The 20,860-nt window shown below is 36.4% G+C and overlaps 1 protein-coding gene across 2 annotated transcripts in view; it reads right to left on the bottom strand.

Annotated features, from left to right (window-relative positions):
- Positions 1-3,543: 3,543 nt before the first annotated feature.
- The window catches only part of ccdc141.S (coiled-coil domain containing 141 S homeolog), a 77,507-nt gene continuing 60,190 nt past the window's right edge, over positions 3,544-20,860 (bottom strand). Inside the window, exons 18-24 of one of the 2 annotated variants that reach the window (XM_041578524.1) lie at positions 19,161-19,301; positions 16,870-17,064; positions 14,740-14,923; positions 12,676-12,788; positions 10,871-10,958; positions 10,087-10,264; positions 3,544-4,886 (exon numbers count right to left, since the gene is read on the bottom strand). In XM_041578524.1, coding sequence (XP_041434458.1) covers positions 4,631-4,886; positions 10,087-10,264; positions 10,871-10,958; positions 12,676-12,788; positions 14,740-14,923; positions 16,870-17,064; positions 19,161-19,301 — 1,155 coding nt within the window. In that variant the 3' untranslated portion in view covers positions 3,544-4,630. Of the gene's footprint in view, positions 4,887-10,086; positions 10,959-12,675; positions 12,789-14,739; positions 14,924-16,869; positions 17,065-19,160; positions 19,302-20,860 lie in introns of both variants that reach the window. The other variant, XM_018238897.2, reaches the window with a different exon arrangement.

The following is a 20,860-nucleotide window of genomic DNA, read 5'->3' on the forward strand; positions in this document are numbered from 1 at the left end:
TTGCCAGTCCCGGCCTGGCCCCTACCCTGCTCATCATTACATTCAGTGTCATTAAAAAAATAAATAAAAAAACTCAGGGGAAGTGCATCCACAGAGCCCAGAATTATTGCACTCTCAGGTTGTACCTATCCCTATGTTTTGCTCTGAGCCATGGTCACTGCTTTAATCTGTGACAATGGACCATGTTGTGTATGATTCTTCACTAAACTGGCTTGAGATGTGTCAGTTGGAATGATGACAATGAACCAAAGCAAGTAGAACATGTCTTTGTAGTATTAGTAGTTATTTAAGTGATTTAATGGATGGAATCAAGCGGTATGTCTTTTGGCACAGTATAAGTAAGTATAAGTACCTGCAAATTTGTTATAAATATATTCAATGACACACAATTGTGAAAAGAGTAAGACAGTATTATCAACACAGATGGTTCAATAGTGACATGGTATCTAGTAATATATGTCACCCCTAATGATTCCACCAGAAGCCAGCCATGCAACAGACGTTTCCTAACTAGTTTCCAGCTGGGGAAACTATAAAATCACCACCTGTTATAGACTTTGCCATTGAACTGTGGATCTGATTTTGCAGTAGAGAATTTAAAAGAGAAAATTTGAAAGCGGTTTGGACGGTTTGGCATCTTTATGCCAAAGTCATAAATCTGTAAAAGTCATATTTTAGGGATTCATAATCCGTAAAAGTCATATTTTAGGGATTGTTCATAAGTGGTAGTTCACTTGCCAAACACTTTTTAACATTTTTAAATAGTTTTTCTATTTTGAGAATACATTTGATAAACTTTCCTCATTCCAGAAATTCCCTGTGGAAAAGTAAGCCAAGTTGTCAACTCTCAAAATTGTTACAATTGAGATGTAATTTAGCGTTAAGTTAAATGGTGTTAAGTTCAGGGAAATTCCAGGGACGTAAAATCAGGGTTCTACTGTATTATATGCATTAAAATGTATATAATACATTTTGTAAATTTTTAATATACACAATTTGCCTGATATTAAACATTCTCTAGGGAAATATTATATACCACCTCTGAAATGCCACCAAAAGGGTCAGACTGAGACCATAAATTTAGACTAAGAAAGCTGCTTTAAGCAAAATCCAAGTCGTGGCCAGGCAAGTGATTCTTCGCGCACACATGGTATTTCTAGGTTTCTAGTTTCATTTCCTCAGAATCAGCCCTCTCTGCTCCATTTTACTTTCATGTCTCTCAGATATATACATGTTGCTTGACTCACAGTACAATGCAGCTGCTTCATTCCAAATGCCGAACATGCTTTAGAGAGATACACAATCTCTGATATTTCAACAGTTCCCTGGGAATTAAATTTCTTAGGCATCTATATATTTAAATATACACATATGTATAAACCATCTCTCATTTGTCAGTGCCAGAGGTATTAATAAAAAAATGTTAGTTTGCATATAATTTGGATATACATTTAGAAAACTGAGTGGAAAATAGACACCCTATTGCCTAACTACTTTTATTACTCAAATCTACCACTTTGGTGAGATATAATGCTGCCTCTGGAATAACTTTTCAAATCTGAATCACTGATAATCCATTAGTTAATTCAATATTCTGTGTTTTGTTGTTTAGTATTTGGGTTGTTGCTTATCAAAGGAAAACCTTTCCTTTACACTTTAATGACCTTTATAACATCAGATTTCCCACTGAATGTTTAATGGATGCTGTTTGTGTTGATATAGTTTTGATGCCATCCCTTCCTGTACAGGAGCGGGAGTTGCCTTTGCTTTGAACTATTCAATTTCTAGATATTTTTTGGCCAGTCAAACCCCTGATTACATCCCATCACATTACTGGTGTGTACAGCATAAAATGGCCATGGAAGCTGATTGGGTTATAGCCAGTCAATGTTCTAGTGGCAATGGCAACAATAGCAAAGGCAAGATTGAAATGGCAACCAGATATTTGAACAGGGGATGATTTATCAAAGGTCGAGGTGAAGTTTCGAAGTGAAAAACTTCGAATTACGAGCTATTTTTTGTGTATGTATAATGTATAATGATATTTAGACAGACAGACAGACAGCTAGATAGACGATGATAGATATACAGTAAACAGACAATGACATAGCTAATAGATAAATAGATATGCTTAAAAACAAAATTATTTGTCACTAGTCAAGGCTAAAACTGCTTTCCATCTTTAATTTTTTACCGTTTTCCCAAAATGTATGTTTAAAGTTGAATGTTCCTGTCTCTAGTGTCTCAGCCTGGCAGCTCAGTGATCCAGGAGCATTCTGATCTGTTAAAAATTGCTACATTTAATTTCTACAGTTAGTTAATACATTTCTCAGCAGCATCTGAAGAATATTAACAACTACTGGATCAATTTTAACAGCTGCTTTCAAAGGGGATGTAATCCATCCCCTTTACATGCCCTTTAATGAAACTCAGGGATTCTGCTAAATGTATCAACTAAATTTGTCAATTTAGAACAGATGACCCCCCCCCCCCCAGAGCTGCTTTAGAAGGTGAAAAATGAAACTTTACCAATATTAGAAAAATGGTCACAAATAGAAAATAGAAGGTAGTTGGAAAAAGTCTTTATTTCTGGTGAACTATCTGAAACCAACTGGACTAAAAAAAGTGATTGAAGATGAACAACCCCTTTTAAGCATGATGGGAGGTGTAGTCCCACAACAAAATAGATGGATTTTTCAAGCAATAACTCACAATAAAAATGTATCCAAGTCCTCCAGTGCCAGCATCCCAATTACTACTAAAGGATTCTCCAGTTAAAATGCTGCTCTGCATACAATTCATCTGGTATGACTTCCTGTTCTTCATCATTAATGAATGCATTTAAATTCTTTTAGTGGACTGAGCACCTAAATAACACTCATGTAATTAAATTAGGTCTCTCTGGAAAGCTGGGGAGTAGAATGGGAGAGCTTTTTCCATTCACCAATATTTCATACACATCTACATATACATTTAAAACATTAAAAATGCATATTCACGACAAATGAAAAGATTTATAAGTCCTTTAATAGAGTTTGTAGTCAAGAACAGCAATGAAGTAACAGCAAATGTACATTATATTACCGAAAGATATTATACAAACTCTGAACAATGCCACATTTATTTATTTGCACATATGAACTTACATCTTGAGAATATAACATAAATACCAATAACTCAGTGGCATTCTTTTTTTTTTTTTTATCCAGCAGCAATGATTTCTTTGAATTCCTCATTATTTGTCAATAAATTTCACTTCTGAGAAAGTTAATCAAGCAATACATATTGGTTTATTTTAAGATAAAGTACAATTTTATTTGGTCCAGGGTTCAAATATAGACGTGGCATGTTTCATTAGAGAATTTCTGACTTTTTGAGGAGCAGAAAATAGTTTTGGATCCACATTCTCAATGGAGTAGGAAATAGTTTGTAACTAGAAAAAGTTCTTAGGGTTCATCTAATCTGTCAGATTTCAAAATTGAATATAAAAAAATCTGTTTGCTCTTTTGAGAAATGGATTTCAGTGCAGAATTCTGCTGGAGTAGCACTATTAACTGATGCGTTTTGAAAAAAACATGTTTTCCGATGACAGGATCCCTTTAAGCAAAGTGCAGAAAACATCACAATTCTGCATTTTTTCCCAACAGTTGCCTGTAGGGTGAGGCACAAATCTTTATGCCCCTATCTGTACCAGTTGCTCTGAGTGGATGGGACAAGAGTATCCCCTTGTACGCCCCTTACTTGTGCTTTATTGACAAGACTTCAAAAGGAATGTACTTTTTGCTAGTTGTGCTTAAAGGGATCCTGTCATGGGAAAAAACATTTTTCTCAAAATGAATCAGTTAATAGTGCTGCTCCAGCAGAATTCTGCACTGAAATCCATTTCTCAAAAGAGCAAACAGATTTTTTTATATTCAATTTTGAAATCTGACATGGGGCTAGACATTTTGTCAATTTCCCAGCTGCCCCCAGTCATGTGACTTGTGCCTGCAAGAAATGCAGAAAACTTTCCGACACTGGAAGAAGGTTTGCCAATTTTATAGTTTGCGGCAGTGCCAGTGAATGTAATAAAACTTCTTACTGAAAAGTTGTTATGCTTTTGTTTGGGCAACGCACAATTAAAATTCCCAATGTGCAATTAAAATTTGCAATGCAATAACAGTTTAAGGAAGCATTTGCAAAATGCAAATTTCTATTCTTATTAGTGCAAACTGTTTTGCTCTTTGTGAATTTTATTACATTCCCCCAATAGAGTTTAATTGTAGTTTCAAAAACCTCTAAAACCACTAAAATTCAACCTTTAATAAATAAGCCTCTTAAATATCACTATTTCAATTCTTTTCAAGCCTTATCACAGTGTGAAACTGGCAAGCAAAAAAAAACTGCACTGTAATCTCAATATGTTTTTCTATGTGCCATATGTCTATAAATAACACATTGATTTTAAAGGGCTTAAGTAAAAAAACGAGATCAAATATATGTAGTGATATGCAACTTAAGTGTGAAGACTGGATTACATTAAGAACTATAATGAAGAAATATGCATTTCCAGTAAAAGTTGTTTACTCCTTGAGAATGACACTGTTCCTGGGTTTCTTTCCAAGTTTCAAAAGACAATGGATTGTATTATCTATGTGAGCATCCAGTACATCAATGACAGAAATAGGTAGAGAGTGAGCAGTGTAACCCAATCAACTTCCAAAATAGGTGACCTGTTACCTTCTAATTGGGTGTCACAAATAAAGTTGGGGGATTTACATATTGAGTCCTGAGAAATACATTCACCAGCATCATTCTTCTGTTCCACCAGAATGATTGAGCTGTAAAGTGCTTGCTTTGCAAAATCGGATAGATGATCAGTCTGATGTGTTGGTGTCTTTCTGCACCTAAAGTGAAAAGTAGTTGGTAGGATCTAATCAGGTAAGCAATTCTTTGGCAAATAACAATAAATAAATTCATTAAATAATTCTAACTATCTACTGTACATCATCTATTCTAACCTATCTATCATTGCCTGCTATTTCTGGGAATGTTTCATTAAACAGTTATTCTATTATATCAGCTCTTCTTCATCTTTTTTCTAAGCTTTAGATAGTGATAGGGTAGATTACCTTAAAATTAACTTTAGTATGAAGGACTATGATGTAGACTTTTTAAAAATGTTATGAGGTTATGTTTACTAAAAATATAGCCTCACATACATTTTTTGTTAAGTATGACAACAACCAGACAGCATTTTAAATTGTGAACTGTATAGGCAATTCCAAAAGAGTTGACAAGTACCTGCTCTTCTCATTCCCTGCCTCTTTATTTTCTTTCACACCCACGATGAGCTGTGTTTATGGTTATTAAAATTCAAAATAAGCAATGGAAATTAAAATGAACAAGTTTCCTAAAATAGGTCAATCTATAACATACGTAATTTAAAATTGAGCTTCCCCTTGAAGGTGTTGCTGTCTTACCTGATATTACATTTGACATCAGTATAAGTCAGTGGATGCAATCTCTGGAAATTCTTAAGAACAGGTAGATCTGATTCTAAAAGAGTAGTCTTTGTAACTCACTTGCATTAAAATCGGAGGTCTGCACAAGGCTAGGATTAAACCACTTGCCGGTGTCTTACTTTGTCAGATGTTAGGCTTATAGTAAGCAGGGGGTTTTGTCCACCACTGCATTCAGGCATCCACCTGTCCCATAGTGATTTATAAAAATTAATATGGGTCCAGTTGTTTTATAAATAACTGAAATATCCCATTGTATTTGTAGTTTCAACATGAACTGTTAAAATTACTGGTCCCAATTAGCCTAGTTCTGTGTCAATAATGAGAGATCAGTCCCATTAGCTATTAATAACAAGGCACAAAATCAACATATATAATAAGAAGTCATTCAGGACCAGGCTTAAAATCATGGAAGAACTGCTGGCTGCTGTGTAAATCTGTTGGTCTCTCTCTTGCTTCATGGTATATAGCTACTGCCCAATTAAATCTTTACAGCAACAAAAATAATAAAAAGTCAAACATATCTAATAGTACCATATTCTTTTTAAAAAAAAAAAATATATATATATATATATATATAAAAAAAAATATATATATACATATATATATATATATACAGGTATGGGATCCGTTATCCTGAAACCCATTATTCAGAAAGCTCAGAATTACAGGAAGGCCATCTCCCATAGATTACATGTTAATCAAATAATTCAAAATGTTAAAATAATTATTTATTTTTTCTCTGTAATAATAAAACAGTATCTTGTAAGTAATACTACTAAGAATTCCAAAATATTCAGCAAATATAATCATTTAGTGTGATTTCTCCAAAATTTCCAACTTTGCAGAAACAAAGAAATAAAATTAGAAGGCAAAAAAGGGAAAACGAGGTAGGATCAAGCACAAACAGATGTGAAACAGGGATGAATTGAACAATTAAAAATAAGTTGTAACGAGAAGGCTCGGAGAGAAAAGGGAAGAAAATATTTTGGTACATGGAACCCTGGTCTTGGGTTCTGGTCATATGGTGAACCTGTTACCATTTGGCCCAGTTTGACCCTCATTATTATTCATACACAGGCCATGCAATATATTATATATAATCTTTCTGGTCATTGTTAAATTACTATATTGCATTTTACCCTAAGTGGATGTTGTACACATATTTATGCCTGTTTATATTTAAAGAGAGTTACTGATTGGACACGGTTTAGAATATATCAACTAAGTTGATATATTCTATGAGCCAGTCTAGCAAGTCATTTTCCACTCAAATTAAATTTTTTGATAAAGCGTTCTAGGAGCAATATCTAGTCTGTGATGTGTTCCATATGTTTGTAATAAAAGTTCATTCAACTTTTATTACAAACATATGGAACACATCACAGACTAGATATTGCTCCTAGAACGCTTTATCAAAAAATTTAATTTGAGTGGAAAATGACTTGCTAGACTGGCTCATTAAATAGGAAAATGACTGGATATGAGTAGCTGATATAGAATCAACATAAACAGTCTTGGGTGGTAACACAGAGTAGAGACCTTGTTTGCAGAAAAAAAACTATAATAAAGTTTAAGCAACATAAAGTATGCTCTTTAGCCAAAACTATAAGACACTGTCCAGAGGCAGAGAAAATTAAAATATATCCTGGTTGTCAGGCTTCTAGCATATGTATAGATCTGTAGCTATTTGCAAGTTTATTTTGAGATCATGCTTCATTTGATGACATCTAACCCATGCTCAGCGTTCAGCTCAACCTCTGCCTTATACATAAAAAGGAAGAGATTTTAATTAGGTCAATATTATATGTCCATAATAGAACTGTGCTCGATAGTGAGACTTATATTTAGGCTGTTAAGATGGCCTCACAGAAAGAAAAATTACGTTTTATTTGATAATCATCTCATGGTGTGTCACTGTGCTAATGGCACATGAGGCATTTTGACCAACACTAACATCCAACAGAAATTAGCAGCCGTCAAAATGCCTGTAAATCTGTAATGGTGATACAACTGACTGATGCATGCGGAGTGGTGGTAGGCAGTTCTCCATGGCAAAATCATGTAAAATGTCTCTTAATTGATAGATTTGTAAAACTAAAAAAGTTTTATTAAATTCCATTTCAATTATCGAAATTATTTCTATAAAAGTAAGATTTTACGTTCAAGATTTTCTCCAGTATATGGTGCTACAGAAAAAAAGCTTTTTACCTTTGGTATAGTCCTTCCTGCCTATAATGGATTATTGAGAAAAATCAGAACCTCTATTACATATTCAAGATAGAGAATTGATTAAAGGTTTAGTGTTCTATGCAGGAAAACATATAATGTTATATTGGATGAAGTCTTCATCTCCCACACGGATAGGGCACTTGTTAAAGTAACCTATAAAAAAAGGGTTTGTCTGCCTAAGCTTTGGTTGATTGGGGATGGGGTTATGTAGTTATAAATGACCTGTGAAACACATGGTTGTGATATAAAAACTTTCAAATCAATGTTAAAGTGAATTGTGGACCATGAAGCTGATGCTTCTTCAACCTTCGACTATGACTTCGAATCAAATGATTTGAACTAAAAATCGTTCGACTGTCTCTTTAAAAAAAATTAGACTACCTTCTTCGCCACCTAAAACCTACTGAGCACCAATATTAGCCTATGGGGACCTTCGCAATAGGCTTTCTAAGAAATTTCTGATCGAAGGTATATCGTTCGATCGATGGATTAAAATCCTTCAAATCGTTCGAAACGAAAACCAATTTTCGATATTCGAAGTCAAAGGATTTTACTTCGATGGTCGAATATCTGTGGGTTAATTAATCCTCGATATTCGACCCATAGTAATTGTGCCCCTAAGTAAGTTGACCTCCCTGTAGAATGACAGATGCTAGATGTATTTTCCTAGGAATACGCTCATGGGATTCCCAACATGGACAACTCACAATATATACAATATACTATAAGCAAAAACATACATGTTTCAAAAAGTTGTGCAGGCACATTCCTATCACATCATAGGTGAGATATGTGATGCAATATGCATCTGATTTTAGAGTCCATTTTCCCACCTTCTCTTGAAAATTAAAATAGTTCAGCACAGCCCTCTGTCTGAAAGCCTTATTAGTATTGCAAATGTACAGTATATTAGGAACCCAATACTTTAAAGCAGTGATCCCCAACCAGTGGCTCGCAGCAGGTTGCTCACCAACCCCTTGGATGTTGCTTCCAGTGGCCTCAAAGCAAGTGCTTATATTAGAATTCCAGGCTTGGAGGCAAGTATTGGTTCTATCAAAATTAACTAACCAGCTCTTTTTACATTTGAATTTAGCTCCTGGGTAAAGAAAAAGAAAAACTTGGGGACCACTGCTGTAAGTAAATGCTGTGGGATTTCACAGCATAAACATGGGATTCATAGGGAGCTCTAAATTCACTGGCCCGGGAAAATTGGTTGCAGGAAGTGACACGACACTCCCCATACGCCATAGCTAAATAATAATAAGTATCTTTTACATTTGAACATGTATTTGTGCCATTTTATGGACTCACTGGCTGCAAAGGCCTATGCCCAGAGCAAAGAATTTATAACACAACTCTTAGAGAACCCATTATAAATATATTGGCAATCCACTTACTAAAAAGAGTGATATCACCCAAGCAATATTCGCTCTAATTCCTTCTCAGCTATATGCTCAAGCCAAAATCTTTTGTGTTCCCATTTAAAACTTGTGTATTCATTTTTAGAGTTTAGAGTTTTCACACAAATTTCTTTGTGCACACCGAAATTGGTTGTGTGATCATGTGTGCACAACTTAGAGGGAACATTTCACCCAAGTATTTGCATGAACATAATAAATGATACTGAAGCATCTACTGGAACTAGACCAACAGCACATATCCAAAAGGAGCAATCTCCTCTGATTGGACAGAAAATTTGCATGATTATCAATTGTGTAAAATCGGTAACGTGTTTGTCTGGTAATACAAGGGATGGCACAATTTTTTTTTAAGTATGAAATTCAGTGTAAACTGTTCATGTGGAATGTTTTGTTAGAAAAGGAAAATAAGTAGGAAATAATAATATGAACTGTGAGTAGGGATGTAGCGAACCGCCGAGTATGTGTTCGCGAACGCCGTTCGCGAACACCGGCAAAAAATGCGAACAGTTCGCGAACAGTTCGCGAACTGTTCGCGAACTTCGAACATCCGAAAATCGTTCGATTCGAACGATCGAAGGATTTTAATCGTTCGATCGAACGATTTTCGTTCGAATCGAACGAAAATCGTTCGATTTTAGCGATCGAATGGTCGAATGGTCGAACGATTTTGACGCGAACGCCTATTGGCGAACGTCGCGCGACGTTCGCGAACTTGCGGCGGACGCGAACAGTCGAAGTTCGCGCGAACTAGTTCGCCGGCGAACAGTTCGCTACATCCCTAACTGTGAGGCAGTAAGTTGAAAGTAAATGAAAAATGACTCGCATTAGGATGTTATGGAAACAAACAAACAGGTCTCTTTTGTGACCACATTAGTGCACACGAGAATTACAGGTCCTCCGTTACAAATCACGCTTCATTATAGGCTACCCACCATGTAACAGCAGGTTCTGGGTATCCGGTTACTTCAACTTCCAAAGTCACTGGAGAACCTTCCTTAACAGTGACATTAGTCAGGTGTTTGGAGAAGCCAGGTGTCTGACCTGCGAGACTACAATTGCTTTTAATGGCGTCCTGGGTAGTCACGTGTCTCTGGCAGCTTTTGGCAGGGTCTGATTGAAACATGACACTTGAGAAATCATCTGGGGTTGCATGCAACCTATCTTTGGTTTTAGTAGAGTTATTTGTAGCATGCAATTGTTGGTTTTTTTTCATGCTTTCATAAACAGAATGATGCTGCCAATGGGTTTCATGCATTTCATTCATCATGCTTTGGCTGGGTGATGTTTTTGCTGGAGGAGTATTTAAAGAATAGCACATTTCATGTACTATTGCTGGCTGGTGAGCCAAAGGAGAATCTACATTATATCCAATGCTAGGAGAACAGTCTATATCACTATAACTAGAAGTCTTTTCTTTCTTGCGATTTGATGCGTCAGTATTAACAACAGGGGTTAAGAGTTCAGATCTGTCTGCCATCTTTTTGCCAGTGGCATTTATCTGCATTTGCAAGCAGTAGGATGTGACATGCAGGCTGTGGGAGCTGAAACAATGTTGCTCCTCCAGCTCTGTCTCTGACTGCGGGAGATTGGATTCAGGAGTCTCAGCAAGCGGAGGCAAAGAGATGTCATCAGGGGAAATGCATTCATATTCATCACCAAATGCAGTGTCCTCTGCTAGTAATTCGGGCTGCAAGTCCATATCTGTTAGTGTACTACCGTCTTTAGTTGATGTTGGGAGTTCTGCAGATGGAGATAAAATTGATTCTTCTGGAGCTAACAAAACAGGCGCAATTTTTTGTGGTTCCTAGAAATTAAATAATATAACAAACAATAAAATTATGTTGTCTTAATTGGGGAAATATTAGGCTTAATTAACAAAGACTATGGTAGTAAACTAAAATCCTTGGTTAACCTTGCATGTACATGTTCTGAAGACACCAAGTTCTCTTCCTGTAACTATTTGTTCAGTTGTTCCCTTCCTTGAATAGGAGGCGAAGTCGATGTTCTTTGCTCTCTGTGCATTTTTAGGATTCCCTCCATGTATGTGCTGCTTACATCAGCAACTAGGGTGAGGGTTTCAGACATTTGCTTTTCAGAGCTGTACAGGGGACATGCTTTGGTGGCCATGTTTCAGTAGCAGAGGGTAGCTGTGGCAGTGTGCACAAGCTTTATAGCAACGGATAGACTTTTAGATTAAAAAAAAAGTTTGGGCGCTTTAGATATGATTTAAGATGTTTGATTCAATGTCCTGTTTGAGGAGCTTAAGTGCAAAGATGGATTTAGGACTTTAGTCGCCCACATTTAATCTGCTCTAACTAGGGCAACTTATCACCTCTGAGTGCTTCCCGGCCGGCTAACACGTAAATCGACACCAAGGAATGCTTCTCCAGTGGTAATTTGCCTGTTTGCCTCTGAGGAAGCATTGAGAGGAGATTAGTCACTCCAGCTAAAAGTGATTAATCGTGGGCTGACTAATCTCCCTATATTTTTAAAAAAAGAGCTAAATTTGCTCAGGAGCAGTTACCCATAGCAACCAATAAGATGTTTGCTTTTAACAGGTGACCAGTAAACCTGGCCTGCTGGAAGGTTGCTATGGGTTACTGCTCCTGGGAAAACTTAGGGGGTTATTTATCAAAACCTGAATTTTCTGATGTTTTAAATAAAAAAAGTCAGACCAAACTAGAATCCACAATGTGCCCTTATTTATAAAAAGAGCTTGAAAAAATCAGATTGGGAAAAAACACGACTTTTTCAGATTATCTAACAAAAAACGGGAACATTTTTCTGGAAATCGGCGGAGAAGCCTGAAATGTTCGGATTGTCATATGAAACCCAGAACAAACAATAATATCTTTAAATTGAAAGTAGGACCTCTGTCATTGACTTCTACAGGACCTTTTACAGGTTGAAGATGGAGTATTTTTGGATTCTGACTTTTTGCAGCCTCAGTGTATAATAAATCTTGATAAATTCGAGGTTTTTTTCCACAATAATTCAGTTTTTATAGTAAAAAAACTAAAATTTTTGAGTTTTTAGCATTCAGACTTTAATAAATAACCCCTTAGTGTCTTTTATCACATTACCCCCGCCCAGTCTGTCTTGCCCTAAACAAAGCACCTTTTGCCTCTCTTTCGTAAACCAGCGCTGGTGATCAGAAAACATGTTGGCTCAGGGCAATGATATTATTGGTGGGCCCCTGCAGCCCACCTGAGACATTTGTAGCAGTACTATTCTCAAGAACCTCGAGACTCCCTCATTTTATGTTAATCTCTGGAAAACATGAAAGCAATACCTCTTAACCAACCCCTATCTGGGACACCACAAGACAAAAGTCTCCAACAAGTTTGAATAAAAAAGCTTCATGCAAACTTTGTTCCAATGGAAAATAAAAAAAGAATAAAGAGCCAGTTCCAGAAATACTTTCCACACCATCAGTTACTTTTTGATGTATTATTTGTTTAAAATAGTTATAAAATAGAGGTTTTGTAAAACAGACATACAGTATGTACTTTCTACAATACCTCCAACTTCTCTTCCAGTTCCTTTAGATAAATACATAATTCATTCACAGAATGGAGTGCTTCTTTGTGTTTTACAATCATCGTCTCAATATATTTCATCCCATCATGTAGCCCTGTAGATATACAAAGTAAAAAGCCACGATGTATACAAAGAACAAGACAATGTTGTTAATAGTGAGAAGTTATGGGGAATCAAATAAAGTCAAAAGAGCTTGACTGAAATAGAAACTCAATAATCTACCCCTATAATAGTTACTTCTTGCAAAAATGATATTAAACAGTTGACATGGATTATGCAGTCTTTATAGAGAATATTCAGTATAAGTCCATACTCCAATGGGTTTTACATTCTACAAGGTCCGTATTACATGCTAATTATGGAAGCACATTACACAGACATTGGGATACTCTACAGACTATTTTCGGATAGGGCCATTGCTGGTATTAAACATAGGACCTAGCACTGCAAAGTAGCAATGACAACCAGTTTGCCACCATGCTATCCCACCCTTGTCATTCAGCTATTCAGGGCTATGTTAACTTTACCTGTAGAATTTCCAAGTAGCTTAATCAAGGTCATGTTTCTGCAGACCTGGTGCAAATCTAACTGTTTCCTTTTTACTATTCTAACAGGCATGTATAGTAGCATAATATAAATTTCCAATATACTGTAACCTGATGCAAATGCAGAATTGCAATAAAATGGTACAGTTGTGTCCCTTTGTTTAATGTTCCCTAGGAGCAAATGGAGGCTACTGCCACTACATGAGAATTGCATAAAGGAGTTTTCATAGTACTTGTACTCCCAAAGCTAGCTAAGATCAGATAGGAGCACTCTGAACACTCTAGTTGCTTGTATGGCCCTAGCCTAATTTTAGCAAAAAAATTGATATCATTTTATGAATTTCTTGAAAATGTTCTGTTTAGAATCCCCAGTTAGACCCATATACACTGTACATGGTAAATAAATTACAGTCCAATCCCTGATTTTATGTTTTACAGGAGACAAAAATGTAAAATCTGTAAAAATGTAAAATGTTTTTTTTTCTTTAAAAATGGTCTAAACTACATAAAAAAATCTAAAATGCATTCACAGCGGAAACAGTTTTTTCAAAGGAAGAAAGGGCAAAGTTCAGATACAAAATGTGGGAAAATATATTTAAAATCTTGGAAATGCTCAAATTTAAATGTACAGGTATAGAATCCATCATCTGAAAACCAGTTATCCAGAAAGTTCCGAATTAAGGAATGTACATCTCCCATAGACTTAGGGGCAAATTTACTTATGGTCGAATATCGAGGGTTAATTAATCCTCGATATTCGACTGCCGAATGGAAATCCTTCGACTTCGAATATCGAAGTCGAAGGATTTAATGCAATTCGTTTGATCGAACGAAAAATCGTTCGATCGAACTATTTTTCTTCGACCAAAAAAAGATTGCAAAGCCTATGGGGACCTTCCCCTTAGGCTAACATTGACTTTGGTAGGTTTTAGGTGGCGAACTAGAGGGTTGACTACTTCGACTATCGAATGGTCGAATAGTCAAACGATTTTTAGTTCGAATCGTTCGATTCGAAGTCGTAGTCGAAGGTCGAAGTAGCCAATTCAATGTTCGAAGTAGCCAAAAAAAACATTCGAAATTCGACGTTTTTTTTATTCTATTCCTTCACTCGAACTAAGTAAATGTGCCCCTTATTATGATCAAATAATCCAAATATTTAAAAAGGATTCACTTTTTCTCTGTAATAATAAAACAGTACCATGTACTTGATACAAACTAAGTTATAATTAATCCTTATTGGAAGCAAAACCAGCCTATTTGGGTTTATTTAATGTTTACATGATTTTCTAGTAGACTTAAGGTATGAAGATCCAAATTACAGAAAGATCGATTATCCGGAAAACCCCAAGTCCTGAGCATTCTGGATAACAGATCCCATACCTGTATTAGAGCATAGGTTTTACAAGGAACAGGGGAAAAATCATAGATCCAATTAATTTAATTTAAAAAAAAATGTAAAATTAGGTTTGACTGATGACGATAATGATACTTTTTTTTTACCATACACAAGCTTTGCAATTCTGGTCATTTGTTCTATTCTTTCCTCTTGCTGTGGGACGGTGGGTTGCACAAATCTGTTGAACTGCTTTAGAAGTATCTCTACAGATTCCTGTGTTTTGCACTCAGCTGAATAACGTCCCACTCTCACAACTGTGGCACAAGCTTCTTCACACCAGAACTGGCTCTGTAATTACGAGAAAGGAGGAAGTCATTTGTTAAACTACATTTAAGGTAAACAAGGCAATGTTAAGTAATGCTGTCCCAACTGTTTTTGGCACTCTATGCTTTTTGCTCTGCATTTTTGCAGTTTATTTGTTATTATATATATTTTTTTCACTTTGTGCACATTTACTTGTAATCTACCTCCAAGCCACTTGAGCCTTTCCAACAATGAATCCATTTTGTATTTGCCAGTATGTTGGGCAGAGCTGGTCGTCAAATGAATTGTAGACATAGCAATGAACATGTCATATACCTTGCCACTGATGGAGAGATTCCCCATGAGACCCTCATCACACTATCTTAGGGTTATACCCAATAGCTACAAATATATGTGCATCAGGCACAGGTAATATATTAATTGCACATTTTTAATCCAAAAGCACCATACACAATATACTGTTTGGCCCTGTAGAAACAGCACATGGTGCATCCACTGGGAGCCAACCTAGGGGGTTGCCACCTGGCTGGTAAGAATCTTGCTTGATGCCAATATTAGTAATAGGGAAGAAAAGTAAAAGTATAGGAAGCCTGATGTTTCTTTCCAGAAATGGTGGCAATCCTAAACCAACCATATCTTAACCAGAGTTCAAAATGCTGGATAATGATCTGGTTCCAAATAGTACTTCACTGTAGTCAGTTAGTCATACTAGCTTAGTTAGTAACTTTAGTCCAAGAACAACAAAGACCCTTTAAAAGTGTACCAATGGGTGTTCATACCATAGTTTGCCATATGGCATGTTCCAGTTAAGCTTACCACCTTTCAAAAAGCCAGTCCAGGCTATACATTATTGGTGGCAAGAAAGCTGCCTCATATAACTGCAGGAACCAGGTCTAATACACCAGTATTAAATATGAAAGACAATCTCCTAATACAGTTATACATTTCCCCATATAACTAGCAGATACATGTTTGCTCTCTGCATGGGCTCTGACTAAAAGTATGCTAATGCCTGATATATGTTTTAACCCAAATATATTGCTTGGTAAACCAGACCAAGCATTCCTTCATCTTACCACATAATTTGGGCAATGAAGGGCACTTTTCAGTAGAGTCTGCAGATGAGCTTACTTTGTCAGAAAAAAATGAGGTATTCCTTATTTGATATAAGAGTAAATATTCAGATACATAGGATTGGATGTAGAATATCCTACTGTAACATTTACCTTGTATTTCATTGAATGAACTTTCATGTGCAGTGTGTGCTACAGTATGAATAGAAAAGCCAAGGCACAGACTGGTTTATTATGCAGTCTGGATCAGTCTGTGCTTCATAAAAACAACATGTACTAAATACAACTAATCAGCAAGGCATCAGCTGTCTCAGGAGCTGGGAGAATGACAGCGACACAAGCAAGTTAATTAGCAGTGTCTCAGATGGATAAGCAATGTGAAAGAGAGACCCCCGGTTAAGACATTTGTTATGGAACTTTTGGAAAATGTTGTCAACCAAATCCCAATCTGTATGTATGGTGTTTTAGACCCAGTTGCACAGCCTCCACAGCTATTGTGATCTTAAGATCTACACCTAGTTAGTATAGGTACCGGTATATACTGTATATACTGATCTTGGGGAAATAAAAGCCTCCTGTGATCAGTAAATGATCATGACCTGCAGTTTAAGCTAATGTCTTAAGTGTTTTCCCATGGCAATGAAATGCCAAGTAGAAGTTGCCTGATATACGAGCATGTGTCCTCTATAAGGAAAGTCACATTAATGAATGGGATCTTGATGCCCAGAGTGATTCTATGTAATTCTCAGAGTGTTCAGTTGCTCAATGCAGTTGAACACATTCTGCTGAACTGCATTAGCAGATTGATTATTGGATCTACATTTGCCACAAATCTATAATTCTCATTATCCATGTGTATGAAAATCCGCACATTTTGTCACATCAGGCTCACTTCACCTCTTCTATAATATGCTGGAGATCTTCAGCAATTTCAAGGTTCTGTTTGTATTCCTCTATAACAATGCCAAAGTCATAAACGTGTTTCTGCAAGTCTCCCATTGCTTCGTGGAAAGGACCAGCCCTATCACCTTGTCGAGTCACTGTAGATACAGACATCTTCTTTCCTAAATGATCCACTTTCTTTTTAAGGACCTGAAAGAAGGTTAATACATAACATTTAAAGGATTCTGTAAAATCTATTTGCATAAACAACATGGCTGAGGATGCTATGCCAAGGCAGACAGTCGACTTAGTCCCCCAAATCTAACCAGCCCACTTTAAAGAAACACACTGGGGTTCATTTATAAACTTTGCGCAGGGCAAAATGGTTCGAACAATGAACAATGAATATTTGCCCTGCGCATGGTTATATTTACAAAGCTGGTCAAGAGTATGCAAACAGAATGGCAAAATTTGTAAAGAATTGTAAATATTTATGTGCACACTCTGCATTTGAATTATGCCATGATTTCAGTGGTGGAGAAAGTATTTGCAAAACAGTTTTGTAAATTGTCAACGCTATTGTTGCGCACAACAACCTTAGATAGTGGGCACACCAACGCAAACACTAAACTCATTTGCCTAATGCGAATTTAAAAAAGAACCCCCTGGAAAGACGGGCAGAGCAGTGCAATATTTTAGCGGTTAGGAAAAAACATGGGTGATACAACCATTTGTGAATAAATATGTGTGAACTTTATAAATGACCCCCCACTGAAAGCCCAAGCTACATGATAAGGAGCAACATCTCTAACACTGTGACAAGTAAAATTGCAATATGCCCAGAAAAACAACGGATGCTTTTCAGCAAACCCACGGAATGGGGCACATGAAATACCTGAAATACCTAAATACCTCCACAAATGCATATAGCACTCTACCATTTCTTTGCTGTGCAATGAATCCTTGATTTACCACAAAAATGCAGACCAACGTTCTATACCTCCCAACCCGATGAAGGGAGGTGTCGACCCCCTGAAAGGTTGTTCTGCGTTTTTGCGGTAAATCAGGCTCAATAAAGGATGGATTCATTGCACAGTAAAGAAATGGTAAAGTGTTATATGCATTTGTGGAGGTATTTTACTATATGATGATGTGGCCGTGCATCTAGGAATAGCACCATGGTGAAAACCAGCAAAGGAGAAGTTTGAGTAATGCTCCCTTCCTAACTACATTTGCACATGGAATACCTGCCAACCATTTCCACCACACTCAGATAGATAAGGAAAAATATGTTAAGCTTGTACTAAACCCTTACATTAATTGACCATTAACCAAGAAGGCACTAAACACAATTCTAAATTTGAGAATAGTGACACCTACCAACCATTCCCCTGCCACCCCTAGTTATGGAAGAACACCACCTTCAAAAAACCCCAAACCCTGGCTCGCTAAGCTATCAATCAAGAGCGGGATGGGCAGGATATTCTCCAATTTTTATCAGTATGAGAAGGAACTGCTACTCCACAGATATCATTGTCCTCCTTACCCAGCCAATGTGTAAAAATAACCCCATCTTCTCTTTCCTACCAAATGACAGTGGCAGACAAGAGATTTATTGCTACTATCTATGAGCCACTGCAGATGACAAATCTCCCACAAATGCCTCTCCATTTGAAATAAATGAAATCTGTGGTGCTATGACATATCGCTAAACCGTCCGAAAATTACCTCTGGACGAAACTTTGGGTGACTTAGGGATATGTTAGTCATAGCACCAGAGATTTCAATTATTTCGAATGGAGAGGCATTTTCGGGAGATTTGTCACTTGCTGTCGCACATAAATTGTTGTGGGTGACAAATCTTCACGTCAGCCACTGCCCTATCACAGTCAAGGCTTTAACCTTTTGCCTTTTGCTATTCTTATGGAGACCTTGGCAGAGAGAAAACAACATTTTGGGTGCATTTAGTAGGGTACAATACTACTTCTTGCCTGATGAGAACAAAATATTGCCTATTAGAAAACTGACTACAAGTCCAACAGGGCTCAGTAATAAAATCCTGTTGAGAGATGAGAGTTTGGTTTTAGCTAAATACAGTTGGCATTCCTGCTAAATATAAAAAACATCTTAAAAATTCTATTCTTGGTTGAGCAAGTGAGCAGACTGTACTTCTCATGGAAATGTGATCTCTTTAAAGATCATACCATAAACTGGTGTCAGCTTCATACAGTGAAGCAAGGCATTAGAACATGAGTTCATATTGGTGTCTAGGGTGGAAAGCATGCTTTGACATGTAATGTACTTACTTGCATCCTTTCTGCATACATCTCAACTTGCTGTATTTGGTTCTTGATTACTTTTAGATTTTGGCCTTTCTCAGCTTTCTTTGTGTAGTTGAATTTTAAATTATTGAATTTTTTCTTCAGATCTTTAAAGGACTCTTTTAGCTGAAAAAAAATAAACACATGGTAAACAAACTTAAGAAATTAAAATCTTTTAGCACATGGGCTGTACTTGGTTATCACCAGCTACACAGTCACGTTCAGGTGCTTCTCTGCCAGTGAAGCCTACACTCCCTGTACTGTATTCCTTAGGGTAATGGCACATGGGGGATTTTCTCCACTGGTGTATTTTAGCCAACACTAACGCACCCAAAACTATTCATGTCATCTCCCATTAACTTAAATGGGAAACACTTGATAGCAAAAAGACTAATGTTTTTCAACCCAAAATATCACCCTTTTTAATATGCATTAATATAAAAAGTGACCTAGACATCTAATTTAAATAATAATCCAGCAATATATTGTTCTGCCTTAAGAATAAAAGAGATTCTTGTTCCCCAGTTTCTCTGAAATAAAGATCAGAAAATAAATGCAGAAATAAGATGAGAATTAGAATTGGATTATAACTTTGCAAGTCATGTTTAAAATAATTACTGCTGCTGTGTGAATTTGGCCATGTTAGTAAAACACTGTAAAAGTAATATAGCACTAATATTGGGACAGATTTATCAAAGTTTTAATTAGAAAATGAATATCAAAGGTTCATGCAGGACATCAATTCTAAGATTTTTTATAATTTATGACAAATCAGTCGAACAGACCTATCAAGTCCAATGCATGTCATAAATATCAATACTAGCCAATACTGACTGGGTAGAAGTACATCAGATGTACTTTATTAGATCATTTATCTGAATTAGACCAATTAAAATTATGTTTCTATTTTGACTTATTTTCGATAAATCCCCAAACTGTTTGTAAATCTGCATTTAAGTCTTCCTCTATTTGGGTCTGCAATTGTAACTAAAAATGCAGAAGTTATTTTCCTATATGCGGCTAGCTTTATAAAAGATCTGTAAAATTCTCTTGGACCTGCAACCCCCCACAACTGCTGCCTGGCTAATTTTGTCCACAGCTCCCTATAAGAATGCTGAGCAGGACCTGTCTTTCATAACGTACAGCAGACCACCTCAAAATATAATCTAAAGATTATCTAAAGATCTCCCCTAAAACAACAATGGAGAAAAGGGGAATGACATTTAGGGGCAGATTTATCAAGGGTCGAAGTGAATTCGAGGGAATTTACGAAGTTATTTTTTGAATACTTGGACCATCGAATAGGATACAACAACTTCGATTCGAAGTAAAAAAAAAGTAAAACTTTGACTTCAATACTTCGCCAACTTAAACCTGCCAAAGTGCTATGTTAGCCTATGGGGACCTTCCAGAGCAATTTTCTGTGTTTTATATTCGAAGGAAAATCGTACTATCATACAATAAAATCGTTCGAATTGTACGAATCGAAGTACGATCGGAGTACGTTCTCACTAGGATCATACAATGAATAAAATTCTCTGACTTCGAATGTCGGTGGATTCTATTCGATGGTCGAATATTTTCCAATTCTAAATTTGACCCTTGATAAATCTGCCCCTTAGAAATAGGAGATTAGCATTAGCATCACTTTATGACTAAATGGCATTACTGCAGTTAAACTCATT

This window comes from Xenopus laevis, chromosome 9_10S (assembly GCF_017654675.1).
Source record: "Xenopus laevis strain J_2021 chromosome 9_10S, Xenopus_laevis_v10.1, whole genome shotgun sequence".
Lineage (NCBI taxonomy): Eukaryota > Metazoa > Chordata > Amphibia > Anura > Pipidae > Xenopus > Xenopus laevis.